The 25,145-nt window shown below is 44.2% G+C and overlaps 1 protein-coding gene across 1 annotated transcript in view; it reads right to left on the reverse strand.

Moving 5' to 3' along the window:
* The window catches only part of PAPPA (pappalysin 1), a 251,942-nt gene that overhangs the window by 175,340 nt on the left and 51,457 nt on the right, over positions 1-25,145 (reverse strand). Inside the window, exons 3-6 of the mRNA XM_079961901.1 lie at positions 18,756-18,901; positions 10,111-10,404; positions 7,646-7,838; positions 1,840-1,961 (exon numbers count right to left, since the gene is read on the reverse strand). Of these exons, the coding sequence (XP_079818027.1) occupies positions 1,840-1,961; positions 7,646-7,838; positions 10,111-10,404; positions 18,756-18,901 (755 nt within the window). The remainder of the gene's footprint in view (positions 1-1,839; positions 1,962-7,645; positions 7,839-10,110; positions 10,405-18,755; positions 18,902-25,145) is intronic.

Raw genomic sequence — 25,145 nt, forward strand, 5'->3', positions numbered from 1 at the left:
GGAGCCCAAATCCTCCCTGTTCTTTGCATCAATTAATATTTTATATTTAATCCTGTCATCCCGTTCTCTCTCTCTGCCCCCCCCCCCGCCATATGAAATTAGTAATGTAATTTTCCCATTGTTTAAAATAGCTGGTGCCTTTAATCACTGGTAGAGCTTGGAACGAAAAGATCATTTTCGGTAAGATATTAATTTTGACCGCTGATATTCTTCCAAGAAGCGAAAGCTTCATTTGGTTCACTGGATGCTCCAAGCTTAGACCATGTGGTTTAAGCAAGCCATCTTGGTGTTTCTATACAAATAATTTACAAACTACTATCCTTATACTTAAGGTATATTACCTGTCTTTTCTTGCTGCCATATGGAAAAGTACATGAACCTGACCTTTGAAGACTTTGTAAACCTTTTTTAACTTACCAAACATGTGGTTTCTTTCTATGCTAAGGGAAGTGGGGAGCTTTGGAAGCGACTTAGAAGGGGATATTTTAAAGGTCTTCTAGCCTATAATCCCATGTTTTACTTTGCTGCATATTTTGTTATTTTAAATCTCTACTGGGGCTCTCTCACCAAAGAATACTTGCTCCAAACCTGTATCTAGACATACAGAGAACTATTTTATTTTACCATATCTAGTATTTCCCCACCCCCTTCTAAACCAAATCTAACCAATAATTCCTGCACTGCAGGGGTTTGGACTAAATTACCTTTGATGTCCTTTCCAACTCTACAATAGAGAGTACTACTAGGCTGGGAGGTATTGGAGAAACTTGCTATGTATGTGTGTGAAGCTTAAAAAACCCCAGTTAAAAGCAGGGGAACCTTCAACTATCTCTTACAGTTTAGTAAAGTAAGCAACAAGTGGAAAACCTCTAACATACAGCAGTCACAAAACTTTCCTGACTTCCTGAAAGCAGCAAGTGTTCAAATAAAACAATGGTGGGGGTGCTAATTATATTACAGATGGACCAAAATCCTCGCCCCATACACGTTAATAGGGGACATAAAGGTAATGGTAAAGGGACCCCTGACAATTAAGTCCTGTTGCGAATGACTCTGGGGTTGCGGCGCTCATCTCACTTTACAGGTCGAGGGAGCCGGCGTTTGTCCACAGACAGTTTTTTCTGGGTCATGTGGCCAGCATGACTAAGCCACTTCTGGCAAAATCAGAGCAGCACACGGAAACACCGTTTACCTTCCCGCCAGAGTGGTACCTATTTATCTACTTGCACTTTGACCTGCTTTTGAACTGCTAGGTTGGCAGGAGCTGGGACCCAGCAATGGGAGCTCACCCCATTGCGGGGATTCGAACCACCGACCGGTAAAAGTGTGAGATGAAATTTTGACATACCTTGAATATTATTTAGCAATGGGCAATACACACACACAACCCTGTATTTCGGTTTGGACATAGAAATGACTTGTCAGTTATGCTTATTTACATCTGTGCATGTGCGTGTGTGTGGGGGGGGTAACCTTCCTTCCCTGACAACTTTACATTCATAATGTGGGTTGCACTATATTAAATTGATTTAAGAATCTCGCTGAGAGTCCTGGACACTAATCTTGGCTCAAACAAAACAAAGTAAACATCACCACCGCTTCGTGTCTGGGCAGCAATGGTCCTTGTCTCACGAGACAGTCAAGCACTACTGTATAAGCAAGACAAATTTGTGCCTCAAACCTGCTAATTATGAACTTCTCTGCTATCATTCGAACTATATTACTTTTTCATTTTTCTTGTTCTCTTGCTTGGTCTTCTCTTCCTTCCTCCTCCACTGTTGTCACAACCACCCTCCACTTTGCTTCTTGTCCATTTCCCTTCCCCCAGAGTGAGGTCACCTTCTGCTTCACGGGGACTCCAGTGTCCAGATGGGTCACACGGCATCGGTGATGAGGCTCTGAATGCATACTGCACAAGGGTCCTGCCTTCCACGCAGAGATCACAGGCTGATCCCACTTCTCTAGGAGGCCAGGAAATAAGAAAAAGAAAGAAAACGCACCAACTTAGTAACAGTTGAATTCAATGGAATAAAATGCGACAAGATAACAAGCTGAAGATCACTTAACCCTCCCACCTCACCTCTTGATATGGCACACCAGAGAAAGAGGCAGAAAAGATGCAATTTGCCCTTCCATATAAATTTATCTGTGCTTGGAATCCAACTTCCCCCAGCGCAGCCAGTGCTGAGAGATGATGGGAGCTGTAGTCCAGCAACAACTAGAGAGCTTCTAGTTATACACCCCTAGTATTATGGTCATGTGTACCTTGAGGTGGGCCCTAACCAGGACTGCCCTGTGAACCAAGGTTTGCAAGCTTCTTTTAACCCTATGCCTGCACCTTTGGTGCTCGTTAACTTTTTTTAAAAAATATTACTAAATTGGGGCCTATCTGATACCAATCCCAGGTAAGTTAGGTTCCCTCCTTTAGAAAGCATCAGTCGTACCTTTCTGGACATGCTCTTAAAGAACTGAAAAACAAGTTTTGGTTTCATCAAGCAATTTGCCTCCAAACATACATTTGGAAAGGACACCTCATGCTCATTAAAGGAATTGCCTTTCCATTCAAAGCATGGAGACTTGAAGTGCAACTTCAAAAATGAGAGGAATGGGGTATATTTCACTACTTTGGAAGCTCTGGGTCCCTTCCTTATGCGCTAGAGACACAGGCATTTGCAAGGGAAATTAAAAGCCAGCAAGCCAGTCACATGAACGTCCAAGAGGGCTTCCCAATCGCCTCCTTAGATCAAGAAGTTTGTACCGCACAAATCACTGCCATTGTGGAAGAATTAAAGAGATAGCGATCGCTGGAACTGCGGAAATGACAGCCACCTGGGTGATGGAGAGCGTCTCTCTTGCCCGAATGGGACTCCGCAGTCACGCCCGTCAAGAATATCTGCCTGCGTCAGTCCGGTGCATATTGAGTAATTGCAATGGCTGGGGATAACGAGATTAAAAACTGCTTTGATGCAGTCAGGAAACGAATGGGTTGGGGGGGGGGAGTCTTCTGTTTCTGCTCCTTTTTCATATTTATTTGAATGCAAGAAAATGCTTCATTATGACAAGTGGTGTGTGTGATGTGGACAGCAGCACCATCAGGTCATTTTTGATTCTGTACTTAATGGACCTAAACTCCCAACCCCCCACTTCCACCCCATTTACATGGCAACATCTGTGACTCCACATCAAATTTTTGTAAGCCCATCTGGCTGTGCTGAGGGCCCTCCTGTTCATTCTGGAGAATGGGGCCCTGGGCACCTGCCCCAAACGGCTGCCTGTGCAGCATGTGGGGAAATGCATAAACTTCAAGGCCTCCATGGGTGTCTCTGCATGCTCAACTTGATAATCTATTACATATAGCAATTATCAAGTCTGCTCCAGTATTTACTTGTGCTTACTTGGCAGCCCAAGTTCACATTCATTTTAAGACTCTAGCATACAACACCTGCTTTCTGAGAGCATCCGTGCAGTGCCTCACCCCCTGCTACCAGCTCAGTTCATTATAATAATAGAACTGTAGAGTTAGAAGAGATCCTGGGGATCAGCTAGTCCAACCCCCTGCGATGCAGGAATCCTGCCCACAGCTGTCCCTGAGTGGGCTCAAAACATCAACCTTCCGGCTAACAGCCAGACGCACTGACCCATTGCACCACAGAGATTCAGGGCTTTAGAGCAGAGGTCATCAAACTAAGGCCTGCGGACCAGATACGGCTCACTGTGCTTGTTAATCTGGCCCACGAACTTTGCGGACCCTGCCGCCCGCTCAGTCAGTCCCTGAGCTAAACAGGCGCGGCGCAGAGACCTCGCCATATGGAGACTGACTTCCATGACGCGGCATGGCTTCTGATTGGCTGCAGGAAGCTCCTGCAGCCAATCAAAAGCCGCAGATGCCTCTGGGTACCGCCCCTTCCTTCCTACTAAGGTGGCCAAGTAGGAGGAAGCAGCTGAGCAGGAAGGAAGTGGAAGCGGCGCAGAGGCTGCCTCCGCTGCCCAGGCCAGCAGCGTAGGCTCTGTGCCCTGCCAAGACAGAGGACACCAATGCTGCCGAAGATGAGGCAGTGTTGGTGGCTGTGGCATGAGTGGCATAGGTGGGGGGGCCTTTCGGGTGGTGGGGTGCTTTCGGGAGGCGTTGGGTCCAGCCCCCCAGAAGGTCTGAGGGACAGTGAACCGGCCCCCTCCTGAAAAAGTTTGCTGACGCCTGCTTTAGAGCATCAGACCTGGGGGGACAAATGTGGCCCTCCAGGCCTCTATATCTAGACCTCAGAACTCTCTCCATCTAACACATCTTGCTGATCCTGCTTTGTACCCCAAGTAGTCTTGCCTGGCTGGAATGTGTCCCTGAATTCTGAGAATTCCCTTCTGGACAACTTTCCAAGGACCACACGCCAGTGGTAGATGGGGCCAGATGAAAGCAGGTGCAACAATGAATGTAATTCTACCTCTGTACAGCAGACTACTTTCTTCACACACTTACACGTACTTTTCTGAGCAGCATCATGTGAGGGAGGTTCCCTGCTACACCACTCCCTGACTTTGGAAACCTTGCAAGTTACTGGAGGAGAGGAACTGTGAGCAACATCATGTTTCTAGGCCCAGTGTGTCCCTCTTTATTTCTGCTCTCGCAAAGAGGTGTAATGTCATCAATGCAATCTTGTTATATTTCTAGTACAGAAATGTTGATTTTACTGTTATATCGTTATTTATTGTTATTAATGTTGTTACATTTCCTCCTTTTTAATTGTGTTAAACCATTTACTTGTTATTAAATTGTTATTGCAATGGTGTTAGCATTGTGATCTATTCTGGCATTCTTTGCCATGGGTGCTTTGAACATGATTCTTTCCGTGGAAAGGCAGCATTCAAATAAAAAGATTGCAATGTCATGTGCTCCATCAGGGCAAGCAAGAGGCATGACAGGAGTTCTGAGCTGAGCAAAAGAACACCCAAGGAGGGAATGAAGTAGGGCTGGTGTGAGGCAGGGCTTGAGGAGAGTTTGGAGGGCTACATAGAGAGACCATTCCACTGTCTTAGATCAGCGATAAAGTGACAGGAACTGACCAAGGCATCTATTATTAATTCAGAACAAGAGTCTGAGGAATTTCCCTGTTCTGCCTTTAAAATAAAATAAAAAATATCGGTAAGATTTATTTATCCTAGGCTTGAGAAACTGAGAAAATGATGACATAACTACTGGACAATGTCTTCTTAGATATCCACAAGTTATGCCAATTCCATACTACTGAAACCCCAATGGAAGGGTTTGTCAAAGAAATCTAGTGTTGACTTAGGGTATGATCACTGTGTTATGAAATCTTAGATCGAACAGGCCAGCCATTGTGTGTTACTTAAGTACGAACTAGCCAGGGGTTATTAAAAACATACTGATTGAGGTTGAAGACGTATGTCAGAGAGACGTATTTTGTTACATAACAATTAACCTTGTATCAGTATGTTTTTAATAGGCAGATGGAATTTATTTAACATACAATAACTGCTTTATGAAATATAAATTAAATACATATTGCAAGAACTTAATTTACCCTTTCAGAAAGAGAGAGAAAAGATGGTGGCAGTGGGGAGTAGTGGTGAAGGCAGGGAAAACCAAAGGCCACTTCAGACATAAAGGATTGTATTAAGCTAAGATCCACTCAGAGGAAACCAACTGAAATTAATGTGCCTAGCTTAGTCATATAAATCAATTTCAATGAATCTGCTCTAGCACTGGGCACAGCCCAAGGTCTTTTTCTCATATGAATGATTCCAAGCATTTCCTTGGGACTATGCAGTTCAATCATGAATACTACATAGACCATATAGGAGGGGTTACCAATGGCATCTAGGGGTGCTAGTGTGTGTGCCCCAGTACTGTCTACGCCTCCCACAAAAGGTCTCCAAAAAGGTCACTTAAGAATCCATATCAGCTTCTCCTGCATCGAATCCCCTCACCACCACTTAGAGATGTCCACATTTTATTGGATGCCAGGACTGGACACCTCTAAGCGAAGGGTGATAGTGACTGACACAAATGCGTCTTAGCCCATTGATGGGGCAGCTGATTGGGGAGCGGCATGCCCTTACCATTCTGATCCTCTTTGTCTGCTCTTTTTCTTTTTCTTTTTCTTTTTCTTTTTCTTTTTCTTTTTCTTTTTACACTTTCTCAAAATTCCAAATGTGTCCACTGACACCCTCCTCCCCCCTGCAACAAAAGTTGGTAATCCCTGTGATAGCATGGGATAGAGGGATAGAGAAGCATCCTGAAGGTTGACTGAAATAGGATTGTGCTTATCTGAGTGCCCAGCTTAAGCACTCACCAAAGGACCAAGAGCCTATCTCTATGGCTTCCTTCCATGACCCCTGCTGGCAGGGCCACCATCCCAGCAGAAATGGACACAAATAGAATCACATCCCTGCTGGGAATCTGGAAGCGTGTGCCGTCACCTCTGTTTCCTTCCCTGCTGCCACAAGGCAGGGGATCAAGTGAAGAAAGCAGAGTAATTAAGACAAGCCTGATGGCTTAAGGCCAATGGTCCATCTAGTCCAGCATTTGTTCTCGTAGTGGCCGACCAGATGCCTGTGGGAAACCCACAAACAGGATTCAAGCACAAGAGCCTTCTCTCTTCCTGCTGTTTCCAGCAACTGATATTCAGTCACGATGCCTCTGTCAGAGGAGGTAGAACATAGCCATTGTGGCTAATAGCCATTGATAGCCTTGTCCTCCATGAATTTGTGTAATTCCCTTTTAAAGCCATTAAAGTTGGTGGCAATCAATGCCTCTTATAAGGGAGAAAGAAAAAAGTGAACTGTCAGAGGCAGCAGCTTGAAGCTGGGGCCAAACAGGCTCTCCCCATAGCTAAGTTGCAGTAGGTTCTGAGGAAGGCCCTGCTAGTCTAGAAGCTATTTTATTTTATTTTATTTAATTTTAATTTTAATTTTAATTTTAATTTTAATTTTAATTTTAATTTTAATTTTAATTTTAATTTTAATTTTAATTTTAATTTTAATTTTAATTTTAATTTTAATTTTAATTTTATTATTTCATTTCATTTCATTATTTATTTATTTATTTTATGGTCCACCTTTTTTCTCTAAGGAAACCAAAGTGGCACACATAGTTCTTCCCTTCCTCATTTTAATCCCACAACAGCTCTGCGAGGTAGATTAGGCAGAGAGGCACTGAGTAGCCGAAGGTTACCCAGTGAGCCTCATGGCCAAGTGAGGATCTGAACCCTGGTCTCCCATGTCCTAACTGCTACACCATGTGAGGTAATCATATAGGCACCTGTAGACTTTGCATTTGGAATGGAATTATGTCTGTACTTGCCCCACTCCTGACATCATATATATTGTCAAGCAAAGGGCAGGAGGGCATGGCTTGCAGGGAAGAAACAGCCAAATTAAGATGCTTCCTAGACCTACTTAGACCAGTGGGCAGATGAACCTCTCCCCACCTGCTATCCCATAAACTAGCAAAAAAGACAGTGTCTTCTTTTCTCAGGGAGAAAAGAAAGAGAGCAGGGGATTTTAGCCCAGTTATAAGAGCCCCCAACTATAACCTTAATCTGAACAACTAATTGCTTCTCCACTGCCATTTACCATCCCCATCTTTCAAAGTTAGACAAACAGGTGTGCATTGTCCCCACCAATTCACCTTTCAAAGAAGTGCCTGTCTATGGGTGGAAACCACTCCAGGGTGATGAAGGTCCCCATTCGGTCCACGATCTGTGGTGTGATAGCGATGGGGGCAGGCTTCTTGACAGGTTGCCAGCTCTGATACACAAGGTCCAAGTAGCAGTGCATCCTTGCCACCTGGTTGGGTGTGAAGGAGTTGGTGCAGTCATCGTCTGAGGGGATAAGGCAGGGTGGAAACAAATCACACAATGTTGCACATGTGAAAGAGAGGAGAGAGGGGATGGGAGGGGGAAAGAGTTAAATAAAAAAGAGTTAAACGGTGAACATGGCTGCTCTATAAGCTCTCCTGGGTAACACTGCAAGCTTCCATGGCATTCCAGGAGAAAGAGCTGACCAGTAGCAGCCTCAACTGAAGAAAGGAAAAATGAGAGAAAGAAAAACTAAATACTTATTTATCCTTTCTCTTTACCACCTAGTGATCTGGAAGGGAAATTTCAGAGCAAATTAGAGGCACTGCTCACAAAGCCCTTCATTTAAATGCAGGATAGACAATCTGTGGTCCTCCAGATGTTGTACAACACCAACTCCCATCAGCACCAAGCTAGTATGGCCAATGGTCAGGGATGCCAGGAGGTTGTAGTCCAGCAACATCTTGAAGGCAATGAGAGCCCTAACCCTAATTTAAACACAACTGCTGCCAATCACACAATATGAGATGGGAGGGTCCAATCAAAAGTATTGGGATGATGGGAGGAAAGCCCTCCTTGTAAGTGCCACATGACTTCTTGTAGCCTTGCCCACTTCATGCATTTCTCTCAGCTAAGTTTACCTAAAGGAATGCAGTTTGGATGGGTAGAAAAGTGGGGCGAGGGAAGTGGACAAGCTTCTGGATGAAGAAGGGACTTATCATCATTCATCCACACTTCCCTTTGCTCGACGAATTAAAAAGCCCTTGCTTTATTCATTCTTCTTTTGTTCTAAAAGGTGCTGAATTCAGATGGGCAGGCATAAACCAGAACATGTAGTCATCAGTGCTACTGCTGCAAAGTCAGAAACCTGGGCAAGAGAGGTTGGCATGACCCTATACTTGGTGGGGAATGGCAAATTTTAATTTCCTTCAGATTCTCACTTTTCCAGTCTTAAATTCAGTTCTCATTGTTAATCATATTAGTGTCCTGATTTTTAAAAAATTAAATAACCCTAATGAAAATGCATCAGCACCTTAGTGTACATTTCTCCTAATATACACATTTTATATGCCATTTCCCCCAGTTTAATGCATATGTGTATGTTATTATCACCAATATATGTATTTTTAAACACACTTTACTCTAGTACAAGCATTTTGACTTGGCTGTAGAACTGCATTGCAAAATGAGAAGGGTAAATTTTGAAGGAAGGCTGCTTTTCGGTTTGTGCATTTATTATTTATTTTATTTTATTTTTTGCTGTCCTTCACCAAAAGATTTCAAGCAGTTCACAAGATAAAAATGTAAGACAAAAGCACAGATAAGTAGCTAAAACAGAAACAACAAAATAATAACCTCTCGCAAACATGTTAATTTTTTTTTAAAAAAACTGCTCTTACCCATTTTCTTTGAGTCAAACTTTTTGGCCCTGAAAATTCAGCTCATGAACAGTTTTTGATGGATACAGCTTTTATTCCCCTTAAAATTGGCTTGGACCAATGATTAAATACACTGTGGGTATTCAATATAATCTTTCCAAACAGATAGTAAGTAGCCTGTGCGGTCCTGTTTGGTCATCACTGTCTTGGCCACTGGGACAAATAAAGGAACTCACTTGCATCTTGTTCTGTTCTGACTTTGCTTAGAGAACATTTTCTTATAGCTGCCCTGAGTAAAAGTGGCAAGGATCAAAAGGAGCAGGTCCCAGGTCCGTCCCCCCACATGCTTCTGCTCCATAGTATCTCTGGAGGCCTTCCTCTCCAGTTAATCTATTCTCCATTCAGCAGCAACCATGTGCTCCCCAGCAGCCTCCTTCCTCTCTTCCATCCCCACAGTCCAAGGCCAAGGCCCACTGCTGCAGTTGCAGGATTGAAACCTCTGACCACCCCCACATACTGCACTGTTTTGGAAAGTGTGAATTAGTTAGGTTCACCTCTAAATGCAAACTTTTTCAAGTTTCTCCTCATCTCTATCCTATACTTGTCTAAGTCAGAATTAAGTCTCAAGGTTTTCAGTGGAGATTATTTCCTAGTAAGTACGTTTATAACACATGTGCTATCAACATTTTTGAAGCCCAGCTGATCAAATGAAACATAATTGCACTGGTTCTCTATCTCACATGTTCTAGAAAGTGCTTAACTGACTGGCATCAACCTGAACACGTAAGTTTCACCTTTGCTGAAAAAACTGAAGCCTGAATAAGAAACTCTAAAGATTGCTTTATTTTGCATTTTGAAAAAGGCCATTTTGAAAAAGGCCAACTCTAGTAGAAAGCTAGGAAGGGAGGGCAGAGTACCTGTGTAGCTCATAAAATTGTTAAATGGAGTGTCCTGGAAGCTACGGAAACCACACATGTCATTCCCGGGGGCTGGATCACCACAGGTCTTGTGTTTTGGAGCTGGATTTGTGTCATGGCAGAGGTCACCAGTCTCAAAGGAAGGTTCTGTTTCCATGCATGGATCATTGCAGGAGAGGATCTCGGAGATTCCTCGGAAGACGTGGTAGAGCCCCAGACTGTGCCCTATTTCATGGATCATTGTATGGGTGTGTCCCGCTATGCCATAGAAGGAAGGATTCAGCACAATTCCCCCTGTAAATAAAGAGAGATAGTTGTTTTTATACTCATATATCCAGAAACATCATGCAATGGCTGTTTCCCATTGGGGCTGGTAGAGTGGAAGGTGAGGAAGCCAATGGGAGGTGGAGCCACAGCCGATGACAGACAGAGCCAGCCCCTGAATGGCTGTATGCAAGAAGGCAGGCAGCTGGGGCCTTACTGGGGTTGGTGAGGCAGTGCTACTTTTGCCCTCATGGCCCAGAACACCAATGAGGAAAGGTTTATGGTGTTGGGTATGTTTAGCCTGGAGGTGATTAAGATGTGGCTATGATAATCATGCTCAAATATTTGAAGGGCTGTCAGAATAATAGTGGAGCAAATTTCATTTCTGTTGTGCAAGAGACCAGGAACTGAAATAATGGACCCACAAATTATAAAAAGCGGGATTATGACTAAGCATTAGGAAGAACTTCTTGATGGTACAAGCTGTTCAACAGTAGGGCAGACGGACTTGAAAGGTGACGCAATCTCCTACATGGAAGGTTTATAAGCAGAGGTTGCATGGCCAACTATGACCTTTAAAGTCCCTTCCACCCGTATGTTTCCCTGTGATGGAATCATTCAAGCGCTATGATTCATATGCTATGATTCATTATTTACGCACTATGATTCATACACTATGATTCCAGCTCTATAATTCTGTGATAGCAGGAGAGTAGGAGCAGAACTCAGTGAAGGACCACCAATAAATGGCTTTCAAAGGGGGTTGGGCAAATTCATGGAGAAGATAAGTCTCTCAAAGGTTATTAGTCAATATGATTATACAGTGGTACCTCGGGTTACAGACACTTCAGGTTACAGACGCTTCAGGTTACAGACTCCGCTAATCCAGAAATAGTACCTCGGGTTAAGAACTTTGCTTCAGGATGAGAACAGAAATCGTGCGGTGGCAGCGTGGCAGCAGCAGGAGGCTCCATTAGCTAAAGTGGTACCTCAGGTTAAGAAAAGTTTCAGGTTAAGAACGGACATCCAGAACGAATTAAATTCTTAACCCAAGGTACCACATAAGAAGAGCCTGGCTGGATCAGAACAAAGTTCCATCTAATCCAGCATCTTGTTATCACAGTGGTCACACAGATGCCTCAGTGAAAAGCCCACAAACAGGACCTGAATGAAACAGTCTCTCCCCATTTGTGATTACCATCAACTGGTATGCAGAGCATACCGCTTCCATCAGTGGAGAGAGAACATAGGCATGGTGTTCAGAGAAAGTATATTTTCACTGAATGCTAGTTGCTGGGGCATAAACAACAGGGGAGGGCTATGAGCTTCACACTCTCCCTGTGGACTTCCCAGATGCATCTGGTTGGTCACTGTTGGGAGAAAAAATCCTAGACTACATTGACATTTGGTGTGATCTAACAGGGCTCTTATTATGTTCTTCTGTGCGCAAGCAAAACAAGGCAGATTTATCTTAGGATAAGTCATCCCCAGTGCTATGTTTCTAGAAAAAGAGGTGCTGGAACTCACTATGAATGCCTGCTTTATTCTCTTAAATGGCAATGGCACCCACCTGAAAGATACCGGAACTGAGTTCTGGTGAGTTCCAGCTGGGGGAAAAAGCCCTAGCATGCCCATTAATTTTAGTGTTACAACTGTGCTAGATGAGACGCAGAAGAGCCATGATCACTCCTGTATTTGGTTTGTAAAAATAATAATGGCAACAGCTGCAAGAGAATTCAATTCAAGAAAAGGTGGTCATTGGGGTGGGCCTTTTTAAACCCTATCTCCAGCACCATTTTCTCAGTCCACTTTACTGCCCCATCCTCCCAAAGCTGCTATTGGGGAAAACCCTGCAGGCGTCGTATGAGCAACCTGTAAATGTCCCTGCATCGGGCAAATAGGGACTTTGTGAGAGGTTTACCATTGGAAAAATTGCATAAGCCATTAGGTGAAAAGCTGGGCTGGGCTGGGGGGGAGGAAGGAATGCTTTAATCAGTAATAAGTTAGCAACCAGCAGGAGTCAAACTTAGCTCATTGAAGCTTCTCATTGCAGAAGCGCCGAATCACAACCCGTGTGTGTGCAGACGTGGGTTGCGAATGCTGCAGGTTGCGAATGCGCATCCCGCATGGATGACGTTCGCAACCCGAGCGTCCACTGTATAGGGTCCAGATCAAGGGAAGTAATAGTACCACTCTATTCTGCCTTGGTCAGACTACACCTGGAATACTGTGTCCAGTTCCAGGCACCACAGTTCAAGAAGGACGCTGACAACCTGGAACGTGTGCAGAGAAGGGCAAGCAAGATGATCATGGGACTGGAAACAAGCCTAATGAGAAACTGTTAAAGGAGCTGGGTATGTTTAGCCTGGAAAAGAGGAGACTGAGAGGAGAGATGGTAGCCATCTCAAGGGCTGTCCCAATGGAAGATGGAGCAAGCTTGGTTTTTTTCCTGCTCTGGAGGATAGGATTCAAACCAATGGCTTCAAGTTACAAGAAAGCAGATTCTGACTAAACATTAGGAAGAAATTTCTGACAGTAAGAGTTCTTCAAAAGCGAAACAGTCTCCTTTGGGAGATGTGGACTCTCCCCTCTCTGAGGTTTTCAAGAAGAGATTGGATGGCCAGGAAGAATGGCAGATGAAAGTGATGGACTATATGGAACTGGCGGAAATGACTGGCAGAATCCGAGACCAAGGTGAAGAGTTGGTGGAAGAAGATTGGAAAAAAATTTAAAGTTTATCTACAGAAACATTGCAAATTTAAGGAATGTTAGAAGGTTGTTGGAATGAAGCAATGTGGTTTTAGCAGAAATGATATAAAGGACTAGGTTAAAATTGATTTTTTAATTGGTGAAAGACGAGAATTACAGTATATTAAGATAAATTATTAGGATAAAAACAAAGTTGGAAAGGATTTGCTGAAACATCTAATTGAACTAGAATACAAAAAAGGGAGGTGTGAGGAGGTCAAGGAAATAAGCAAAGGAAAGAAAGTTATGTAAAGGTTTGGTCTGGTTTTTTTTTATCAATTGTTTGTATTTTTTCTGTTTCTTTTTCTTTTTTTGCCTTTTATTTTTTGTATCTTTGTAATTTTTAAAATTTGAATAAATACTATTTTTTTAAAAAAAGAGATTGGATGGCCATCTGTCATGGATGGTTTAGTTGATATTCCTATATTGCACAGGGTGGGACTAGATGACCCTTGGGGTCCCTTCCAACTCCACAATTCTATGATTCTATTATAAGTATACATTAAAACAACAGAGACAGTGTTTTGCCAGGTATTAGAAAATACAGACTTCTCAGATAAAGGATTGGTGGATCTGTCAATAAAACTTCTCATTTTTCCAGCCATAAGAACATCAGAATGTAAGAGGAGCCAGCTCAGTCTGTCCAATAGCTCATCTAGTCCAGAATGCTATGATTCCATTACACCTTTGGATAGGGAAAGTGAACAGTTGACAACTGCGAGGAGGAGTAGGACAGTCAAGGGACTCTAGTGGTCAACTGTGAGGTCCTTGCTGAGGTGTGAGCCTTGGCAGGTGCCCAATGTGCTGTTCCTTTGGTGCTGCCACTAGACAGTGTGTGTGAATGAATAGCAGCAAGAGAGAATCCATGTTGATTATTTTGCTGCAAACCCATCTCAAAGCTTATCTCCCTACCATTCCTCCCCACCCCATCACTAGATATATTGGAAAAACACTCCCTAAGTGAGGAGATAAAAATCACAATACAGGCTGGCTCAATTTCATCAGGGCTTAAGGCAACTGTGCAGGTTGCTTGATTTTCTTATTTATTCCCTTTTTAGACCCCCCTTCTTTTGGTGGAGGTTATGTATATTTTTCACAGCTGTCAAGAGTCTAAATCAATTGCAATCTCCCCACCAAAAAGATAGTTTCCTTCGACCAGATGATCTATATTCCAAAGCTAAGATCCGGACAGTGGTGCATATTTCATCTTATTTTTTCTTATTAAATACATATTGGATTTATAGAAAGAAAAAGAGTACAGAAAGATTAAGCAGCAAAGTTCTTGCTGAAGGAGAAAAGGTGGGCAGTGAGGGCTTTTAAAACAGGAAATTAATTTTTTATCCTTTTGCCTTATTGGGGGGGGGATGAGTCAACTTCAGACTGTCCACTGTTTATATTTTCTTGTGATGATTACTCTTGCACTCACTTTTATATAGAAAACCCCCCCAAAGAAACTGAATCCAAGGTACTAAAAGGTACTACTTTGGACCATTAAGAGATTAGTTGAAATCAAGAGAAGAGACAGTGGAAAATACCTATGACTGGTCCAGCAGGAGGTGCTACAGGAGAGTACAACACCAATTAGTCAAAAAATCTAGTTATCTGAATTAGAAAAGCCTGCTTCTGTTCCCAAGCTGCATGCCAGCCTTTCAGCTCTCCCATTCAAGCTCAGTGTTATATACTGAGTCAGACCACAGGTCCAACTAATGCAGTATTGTCTATGCCATTGGGACAATGGCTCCCCAAAGTCTTCAATTCATTTGTCAAGCCCTCTCCCTCTCTCCCCTCACTCCCTGTTGGTACAAATGAAGCATCTTACACTGAATCTGACCACTGGTCCAACAAGCTCAACATTACTTACTCTGCTGGGGGAGTGGTTCCCCAGCACCCTCCTCATACTCCTGTCTCTGACTTTGTCTCTTTCTATGTGAAGCAGCCTCTACTGACACAGATCGCTGGTCCACCCAGGCCAGTATTGGGCTCATCCACACTTACCTTTTGCCCCATGCTTTCTAGGCATGGGCCCTTGCTTTCCCAGTCCACATCCCAATGCTTTTTCTTTTTCTTTTCTTTTTTGGCCCACCACTTCCCCCTTGCTCTTTAACGCTGAAATTGCCATTTGTTTTGATTTAGCAGTAAACAGCAGGTTTTTATAGGGAAAGTGTCCAGGGCAAAAAAACAACAAAAAACAAGCACTTGGGCACGGACCTGGAAATCCTAGACCTGTGCATAGAAATGTGGAGCAAAGGTAAGTGTGCATGAGCCCATGGTCCCCCAATATCTCAGGCTGAAGTCTTCTTCATCTCCCGATATCTGATGTTCCCTTATCACTGAGCTATGGCCATTAAGAAGAGAAGAGACTGCCTTACACTGAACCAGAACCATTGGTCCCTCTAGCTCAGGATTGTCTGCACAGACTGGCAGTGTCTTTCCAGGGTTCTAGATGTGGCTCTCTCCTAGCCCTACCGGGAGACACTAGAGATTGGATCTAGAACCTTCTGCATGCAAAGCAGGTACTCTAACATTGACCTACATCCCTCCTTTTTAGTTCTACAAACCTGACACCTACTCCTGAAGGCTACTCCTCTGAAGGAGCAAAGGCCAAAACAAAAAGCCCTCCTCCACACTTGCAGGTGATTAATTGGGGGCATATTTATGGCTGATTTTCAGAGAGGTAAGATTCAAGGATGTGATGGGGCAGGTGGGAGGGGGGAATCACACCACCTGCTTGCAGAGTTCTGTCTGGTGGCCCACATCCTCTCTGCCTTCCAATGCATCCCAACTGACAGAAGTGAGATGCTACATCTATTACTGCCCCAGAAGGATCTTGGGGAAGCGAGAAAATGCAGATGTTGGAAGGATCCCTGGGAGTGACAAGTCAGCAGCAGAGCATATGCCCTTGCTGCCAGGGGTGGGCTTGTGGGGCTCCCCCAAGGGAGGCATGGAGGATACCACCCCATGCACCACAGTCCAAGGGAGGAGAGGGGCAGGGAAGCTGCCACCCACTCTCCTCCTGCCCTCCGTGGGCAGGGCAGGCCTGACCTGGCAGCAGAGCAGCTGCAGCCATGTGCAAGGCACCCTGCAACTGAAGACAGTGGGCAGCATTGTTTCTGCCCACTCTCCTGCTCTCCTCCCCTAGGGTCAGGCATGAGCAAAAAGGCACAGCTCCTTCTTGCACAGAGCCGGGCTCCAATGAAGGCACCTGTTTGTATCCCCTCACAAAATTGCACCCAGGGCCACAGCCCCCATGTACCCCTACGCTACGCCTCTGTGAGTGGTGCTCTGCCTCTGAAGTTTGCCCAGGTGGGGGCCAGCTTCTCTTTCACACCCAGGCAAAAGTGAGAGTTTCTTTCATTCCTGGTTTAGTGCTTTAGTGCATTACTGAAAATGTAGGAGGCATAATAATACATAGCATGAAAGGAGTTGTGTTGCAGCTGATGAGTTAGTGTAAGGCGCTGGTAGTGTCCTATGTTCCTAAGTCAGACTACTGGTACATCTAGCTCAGAATTAACTATGCTGACTAGCAGTGGCTATCCAGGGTGTCTCTCTCTGCCTTATCTGGAGCTGCTGGTGACTGAACCTGGGACCTTCTGCAGGCAAAGCAGATGCTCCACCACTGAACAATGACCCATCCCTCAGGACTGAGAGAAGCTGTGGCTTGAGCCACTGCCAGTCAGTGTAGGCAGCACTGAGCTAGGTGGACCAATGGTTTGCCTTTGCATAAAGCAGATTCCTATGTTTGTCCCATCATCCCTGATCGCTGACCCAATATGCTTTTTCTAAGTTAATCAGCACACGCTGAAGTTTACTTAGCCTTTCCCCCACACACCACTGGAGGCGATATGGTGTAGTGATTAGAGTTCTGGACCAGAACTTGGGAGAGCAGGGTTCTAATGCCCACTCAGCCATGAAGCTGATTATCATATAGGGTTGGGAGCTATATAAAAGCAGGATATAAATAATTCAGAAGGACTTATCTCTATCCCCCTTAATAGAGTCATTTTTGCAGTCTTTCCTTAGCTGACCCTGTGATACCACTTGTAAAGGGATTTTTCAACATTAAGCATGGATGCTTTATCACTTGATGGGTCTAAATACTGTAAGCCAGCTGTTGTGAGTGAGGGTTCCAGACCATTCCTAACCACCTCCAGAAGCCCCCATCATGTAATTTCATCATGCCATGTCATTCCCAGGGGCTTTGGAGAGGGAGAGGGAGAGGGAGAGGGAGAGGGGGGAGAATATGCCCAAAGGCCCTCTGGAGATGGTGAGTTTTCCTCACCCCCAAATTGTTAACCCTCTGAAAATTGGTTAAAACCACTCCCCTGCCATTTCTCCACCCACAAACTGGATGCTTTAGCCTGGCCCTATCTGGCTGTTCCCCCACCATGAAACTCCAGGTGAAACGAAGGGCATTTAGCCAGGAATTTTGCCCAGGGTGAAGCCTCCAGAAGACACCACTGAGGCTCTTAGTCAACCAACTAGCTTCTCCAATATGGACCATATCCTCAAACCCTAGGTTAGTTAAGGACATACCTTCTCACCTAGTTCCAACTTCCACCTAGCAGTCTATGACTGCCCATGATTGGCTGCTCCCAACCTACAGCCTGACATACAGCTCTTCAGGAACACCCAAGTGGGACAAGGAAATCAGCTGCCTGCATTGCGAGCAACAATTGCGAGGTTAATAAGTCACAGTGTTACATCTCCCCCACTAAAACAGCATGTTCCCTCACTCAAAAACCTTTACAAATTCCAAACGTGGAGAAGATGCCCTCAGAAGCAACTTCTTTGAAAAAGGTGAAATACTTTTGTCTTGACATCATTTGAGAAATACTGTAAAGTGTTTGGGGTTTGTAATCTAATATTTTCCTGGTAAGCCAGGAAGCGAGGAATGGTGAATATTGTTTTGATTATTATTATTATTATTATTATTATTATTATTATTATTATTATTTATTATTCGGTGGACTACTTAACACTATGACTGCAAATGATAAGAAATCAGGATAAAGGTTAACAGCATCCTGTCCTTTCTTCTTTGCCACAAGGAGCACTCCACAGGGAGGAGATTCTCCCTTTTCAATGTCTGCCTCTTCAGTTGCCGAGAATCACAGGTGAGGAACGCATTGCTGTTGTGCTCAAGCGCTGCTTGTGGGCTTCCCATGGTCATCTAGTTGGGCAAGGAAAGGATGCTGCATTAAATGAGCCTCTGGCCTGATCTAGAACTCTGCTTAAGTTCATAGGGAGATGATTTGGCTAATTATCCCAGCTCTAGCAATGCTTGGGTCAGATAATTGCAATGCTGGGACTCCCAACCTGAGACTCATGGGCTAAGGGCCCAAAGATCTACAAGAGAACCTACCAGGCTTTCTGATTCTAATTCTCTTGCATTGGCTGTATCATTTCTCTCCCCTAAGGGCATATAATTGCCCAACATGAGAATGGAACGCTGGATGAGACTGGGCCATTGACCCGATCCAGCAGGACTTTTCTAATGTTCTAATGCATAACAGTAAGAAAGGCCTGTTGCCTTTGTCGTCTACCTATGAACTTCCCAGAGCCATCAGGCTGACTACTGTGAGAACAGGATGTTGTTTGACCTGATACTGTGGAGCTCTTCTGGTGTGACTTACCCAGGTGTACCAAAGCTTCCTTGTCCCACGGCCAGGTAGCTACACCTGCCAACTCTTCTTCAGAGCTGTTAGCAAAGAAGATGTTGAGATGTGTTGAGCCATCCAGTTGGAGCCTGTTCTTAAGTTCTTTGACATCTAAATAAGCTCTGCAACAGAAAGAAAGATGAGAAAATATCACATAAAAGAGAAGCGACCCCCTCAAAACAGACAAAAGTCTCATAATATGAGCTAACATCAGAATGGGTATTGGGCTGGTATATAATTGTAAGACCCTCTCCCCATCTTCCCCCCCCCCCCTTTGGGAAGATCCAGCAACCACAAGGCTACATTTTGACCAGAATGGGAGTGCCAATGGGAATGATGAAGAATCACCCATAGAGGAGCCACAGTGTTTCCAGGTTCAAATCACCCCATACCTTTCAGCTGTGTCAGCTTGAATCTCACTGAAGAGGTAAATCTGTACTTGGGCTACAGATTGAATGCTCTGGTATTTTAAAGGAAGGAAGGAAGGAAGGAAGGAAGGAAGGAAGGAAGGAAGGAAAACACTTTCACAAAGAGTCTAGTTTATCAGGAAGAAGAGACGCAAGCTAAAAATATCCCAGACATGCTGCTTTTCTGTTTATGGAAGGTTAAAAACAAACAAATTTTATTTATTTATTTAAAAGGATGGAGGAGAATCTAGTCATGTATAAGCCTGCCCTGATCTGATGTGACTGTGAGCCAAGGGCTACTGTGTGATTACTGACAGTCCTGCCCACAATCACTTGGAGTAAGCTAACTGAGACCTGTTTCTTTTTGCATAATGACTATAGGCACTATACCACTTCAGAATGCAACCAGAGGCTCAGATCACTGACTCATTTGGGAAATTGCCATCTCATAAATAGAAAGATGACTCAGCCTGGGGGGGGTCCCCCTTTGCTCCTAGCTCAGTCTTTGTGCATTAGCTCACTAAGACTACCTGGGTCCCTAAAACCCCTTCCTGATGTTCTGTGAATGCATGCAGTAGATAGCATTGGGATCATGTTCGTGCTCCCTGACTTGCCCTAAACTCCACAGGCTCATCTTATTATCTGAATAGAGTTAATGTGGGTGTTTCTCAGTGTTAAGTGACAATATTGCAAAACACAGCCTTCCCAGCTAAAAGGACAGAGCTCACATCAGTGCAGGTGTGTGCATGAAGATGTTGTTCAGGCACCCTACACCAACCTAGTGCCCTCTAGCCAGCATGTGCAATGTGGGAAATTAAAACTGCTTTATGTTCTAACAATGCCCTACAATATAGCATCAACTGCAGGGCACCCACAATGCACTAGAGCAGGGTGGGGAACCTCAGAACCTGGGGGCTATCCTGACTTCTCTATCTGGCTTTCAGAACTTTCACCAAGCCATAAACCTCACTTTCCCTGCTTTGCACCCTCCCCTTGTGAGTTTCTGCCGGTCTGGAATGTGTCATTGAACTCTGGTAATGCCTTTTGCTTGCCCAGATGCAGCATAGAGACTGACCTACTATACTGGTCAATGACCGTAATAAAGATTTGTGGTGGTGGTGGTTGACCTATTGTACAAAGGTAAAACTTTACATGCATTGCTCCTCCCCTTTTTCCCCTGGCCCCACCCACCCTTGGCATGTGGTCCTTAGAATGCAGCCGTCAGGGAAGAGGGTTCCCTGCCCAAGTGTAACGCTACATTAGGAGGCATGGTGGGAAATTAAAATGGCATCTTGCTATTAGGCACTGGTTGTTTGACCCAGGGCAGCTGTCAGCAGTTGGCCCTATCAGGGCTGGGGCAATGTGCTGATGGGAGCATGTCATGGGCACAAAGCCCCAATCCCCATCCTCCAATGCATTCATTGCTAAGTGTGTAATGGGGTCAGCTCTTTGGGGCTGCCTACATCTCACTCCCTTCTCTGCTGCTAAATGCATTGTGTTCTAACACTTGGACACAAAAAAAAAGGGGGGGGGGAGAAAACAACAAAACAACATAGACATTGCTATTTCCACATCCCTGCTCAGTGAAAAATCCTCGCTTGGTCAAACATGGAAATTCAGCACAAGAATTCAAAATATGAACAACATGCAGCTGAGCCCTCACTCTTAGTTCTGTAAGGTAACAGTGCATTTTGAAACTTGCAGTAGAGGTGAAACCAAGACTCAAATTACTGGGGAAGGTGGGGGGGGGGAGAGAGAGAGGAAAGGAGGGAGGGGAGGGAAGTCCCCCCCTACTCTCATGCCTTTGGAGACAGCTCTCTTAGCAACTGCTTTTAGAAGGCTACAGAGGGGTTGATTTGGCTCAACTTAGAGGGAGTCACGACCCATAGATTTTATTAAGGATCCTCCCCCTCCATAATAATAATAATAGAAGCAGGTAAAACACATATCCAGAAAGTCAAAGCTAGTCTTAGGGGCACAAGGACATCAACCTGTCATTTGTCTCTTGATGCCTCATTAGCAACGCAGACAAGCACCTCATGGGAGATTGCTGAGAGTATCAGATACTCTCTGCTCAGACTCAAGAAGCGTGTGGCACCAACAGGAGCCCATCAAACTCTCACAATGAACTGCTGTTGTTTAGCATCGCATAATGTAACAACAATGATAAATGCAGCTTAATACTCACTTGCCATTTAAAGAGCCTCTGGAAACAAACAAAAAATATTTCCATTTTATTTTTGGTGCCTGTTAAAGATGTTCCTACAAGCCTTCTAAATTAAAATCTTTACCCCAGTTAGTAACTGTATTAGACTTGCACTGACTTGCAGTTTAAAACCACAACAGAACATACATAAACTGCATTTTTTCCAGAAAATTTTTATTATTTTTTCGCAATATAATAAAATTATATTTAGAAGCAATGAAGTAAAAAAGAAAGAAAGAAAGAGAAAAAACAAAAGAAAAGAGAGGAGAAAGACAATAGAAATAGCAACAAACACACAGCCCCCTATTCTAATTCTACCCTAATCTTCAATCCACATACAAAGAGGTGAATCTCCCCAGCTCTCACCTGAGAAGTTTTTCCCCTTCCTCAGCCTCACACCCTGAGGAAAACCCATTCTTGCCTGTCTCTCATACTGTCTCCCTTTCTTTTCACCATAACCCCTCTGTGTATAACTTCTTTTCTACAACTAACAGTAATAGAGCACTATCAGAAATTAACAATAATAAAAAACAAAGGAAAATTATAGGTGATACAGATATATAATCGTGCCCTCTGATCCTCGGATGAAGAGTGGTATAGACATTTAATACATTATAATACATAATATATGCAATTGTTTTAACTGTTGTTTTTTTAAAAAAAAACACACAACATTTTTCCTTTTTTAAAAAATTATATTACATATTGCTTCAGGATGCCTCATGAGAAGTGATTCATAAATAAATAATCATAACATCAGAATAAAAGAGAAATACATTACAATAAAACATATGTAATAACCCATAAAACAGACCTACTTAAATAGAGGCAAAATATTCAACAGCAAAAAACAACAACCAATAAACAGTGAGATGTCTAGGACAAGAGATACCTTTTACCTGGTGATAAATGTACATTAAGGATAGTGCCAGGTGGACCTTACTGGGAAAAGAATTCCACAAGCAGGGAGTCACCACTGAAAAGGCCCTTTCTTTTGTCACAACCTGCCAAACCTCCCCTGGAAAGAGGCCCCTGGAGGAGAGTATCAGTTACAGACTGAGGGGTTTGTGTAGGTTGTGGCAGGAAAGTAAATAATCCATTGTCACATCACAACCTCCCCTCCTCCCAGTGTAGGCACTTCTATCTCACATTTCATTCAAAGGAGCTCAGGGCGGCAAGCATGTCTCACTCGCCTCACCCCAAATTTATACTCACAGCCCCCCTGTGAGGTAAGACTAAGCTGAGAGATTGTGACTGGGTGACAGCTCTGCCTGAAATCCTGGAAAACAGCTGCCAACCCGTGTAGTAGCTGGCAGTGTATTGCGCTAGATGGATCAATGGTCTGATTCAGGATAAGGCAGCTTCCTATTTTCCTAGGAGATTCCCATTGAATCATTGTGCAATTTTGCAAATTAAACAAACAAACAAAAACAGGAGAGGGGAAAATAAAACAACCCATTGTTTTTTTAAAAAAATTCTGGCAAAGTTCCATTTGTCTGGATGAAAAACAAATAAATCCAGAACTATTTCTTCAGAATCTGACACTAAAGCATATTTTGTCATGACAAGTTCTGACCCAGAAACTATGCTAGAAATACAGGCTTGCAAAATTCAGGTTGGAAGCTAGGTGTGACAGATTCTGTTTTTAAGCACAATGCCTCTTCCCAGATAGAACACTGTGCAAGGCAGCACAATTTCCCAAAGCTTATTTTATTTTTTCCATTTTGTTTTGTTTGAAATGGGGCAACTGGGAAACATACTAATGAAGGGGGCTGCACTCTCTAGGGCAAAAAAATTCTCCAAGGATGGGAAACATTTGGATTCTTCCACCTCTCTCTCTTGGCAAGCTGTGCATGTGTTTTCGCCTGTTACACGTGGTGCTCTCATGAACCGTTTGCTCCTCTGTTCCACTGAGCTGGGTTCCTTGAATTCTTTGTGAAAATTCCCTTCCCAGAAGGAAGAGAGACCACGGGAGCTGGCTCAGGACCAGAGGCTTCCACTCATCCCCCCAAGGACTCCCCAATGGAAAACAGACATGCGTTTCCACAATAGCATTATCGTTTCTCTCCTCCCCCTGTCTCTCACAGAAGTCATTGATTTCAAAATATCTCTAGGCTGGGTGTCCCCAAGCCTCCTTCTGCTGAATCATGGAGAAAAGCCATCTCCTCAGGGATACCATTGGTTTTGGGTGGGGGTTGTTTCCTAACATTTATCTTGAGGCAAGCAGTCACAGATCTATCCTGAAGGATGCAGCTCTGTGACGATTAACCCAGTTCTCATAGCCACTGTTGCCCTGTGCTCTCTGTGACCTGTGACAAACACATAGGTTTTTCTGATGATATTTAAGCATTGGCTTAAAAAAAATCTTATAAAGAATGAAAGGAAGAGAGGTTTCCCTGAGTGTCCATTTGAAACCTCTGTCCATGTTGCGTTCCACCTTCACAGCTTCATCACCAGATGTGGCATACATGTGAACAATGCAAAAAGAGCCCCTCTGGTTCAACCAATGGACCATTTGATCCAACATCTGGCTTCCCACAGATACTTCCAATAAGGGCTTCATTCTGGCTGCCTAGCACAGAGTCCCAGCACTTCAGGCCTGGACATCAACAGCAGCCCTCCATAAATCTTTATCTACCCTCCCTAGCCCACATACCCACTCTCCAGCAACACACATCAAGATTCTGGCTTCACACCCTACTGCACTCTACTAATGTCTCTTGATGACCCAGAAGTGGGGTGTGTGTGTGTGTGTGTGTGTGTGAGAGAGAGAGAGAGAGAGAGAGAGAGCATGTGTAGAAACTGGTCTACTGTACAAAGATAAAGTTTACAGTCATTGCTCATATCCACTTTTGCCTCTGGCCCTGCCTGTTTCTGTCATGTGTCCCCTGAAAGATTGCCCAGAAAGGAATGTGTCCCTTGGGTCAAAACATTGTCCACCACCTCTGCCCTTGAACCAGGTATGCAGATGTCTACTGGCTCTGAACAGAGTTTTTAGTTTACTGTCAAGACTAATAACCCTTGACAGGCCTATCTGCCATGAATCTAATGGCAGCTATCATCATCATCAGTGCTTTTTTCTGGCAGTACAGTCATAACTCATGTTACATCCGCTTCATGTTATGTTCTTTTAGGTTATGTCCTGCAGTGACCCGGAAGTACCAGAAAGGGTTACTTCCGGGTTTCGCCGCTCATGCAGAAGCGCAAAATGACATCACGTGCATGCGCAGAAGCAGTGAATCGCAACCTGCGCATGTGCAGACGCGCCACTGAGGGTTGTGTTCTTTTCATGTTGCGAATGGGCCTCTGGAATGGATCCCGTTTGCAACCAGAGGTACCACTGTACTTAGTGGTACACAGTGCCATCACCTCCCCCCCCCAAAAAAAAATATATTGTGATAAGGTAAATGGAGGGTCGGGAGAACAAGCAAACAGCCATGGCTAAAAGGGGGGTTGCAAAAAGTAGGTTGAAGCAGCAGTGGCAAGAAAAAGAGGGCTCTTGTTCAGAGCTGTAGTTGCCACACTCAGTCAACAGGTTGCACTGTTCCCCTTCTGCTGCCCCCACAATTCATGCTCTCCCCCTGGACGCACTGCCATGTCACTGCCTCGCTGTGCCATGAGCAGCCAGGTAAGCGCAAGCACCACTTCCCTTTCATCTCTGCTCACTCTTTCCATGTCTGTGGGATGGGGACAGAGGAGTGAAGGAAGGGAGAAAGAGAAGGGGGAGGAGGCAGAAGCCTCTACTGCTAGTGC

The sequence above is a fragment of the Podarcis cretensis genome, assembly GCF_951804945.1.
Source record: "Podarcis cretensis genome assembly, chromosome: Z".
Lineage (NCBI taxonomy): Eukaryota > Metazoa > Chordata > Lepidosauria > Squamata > Lacertidae > Podarcis > Podarcis cretensis.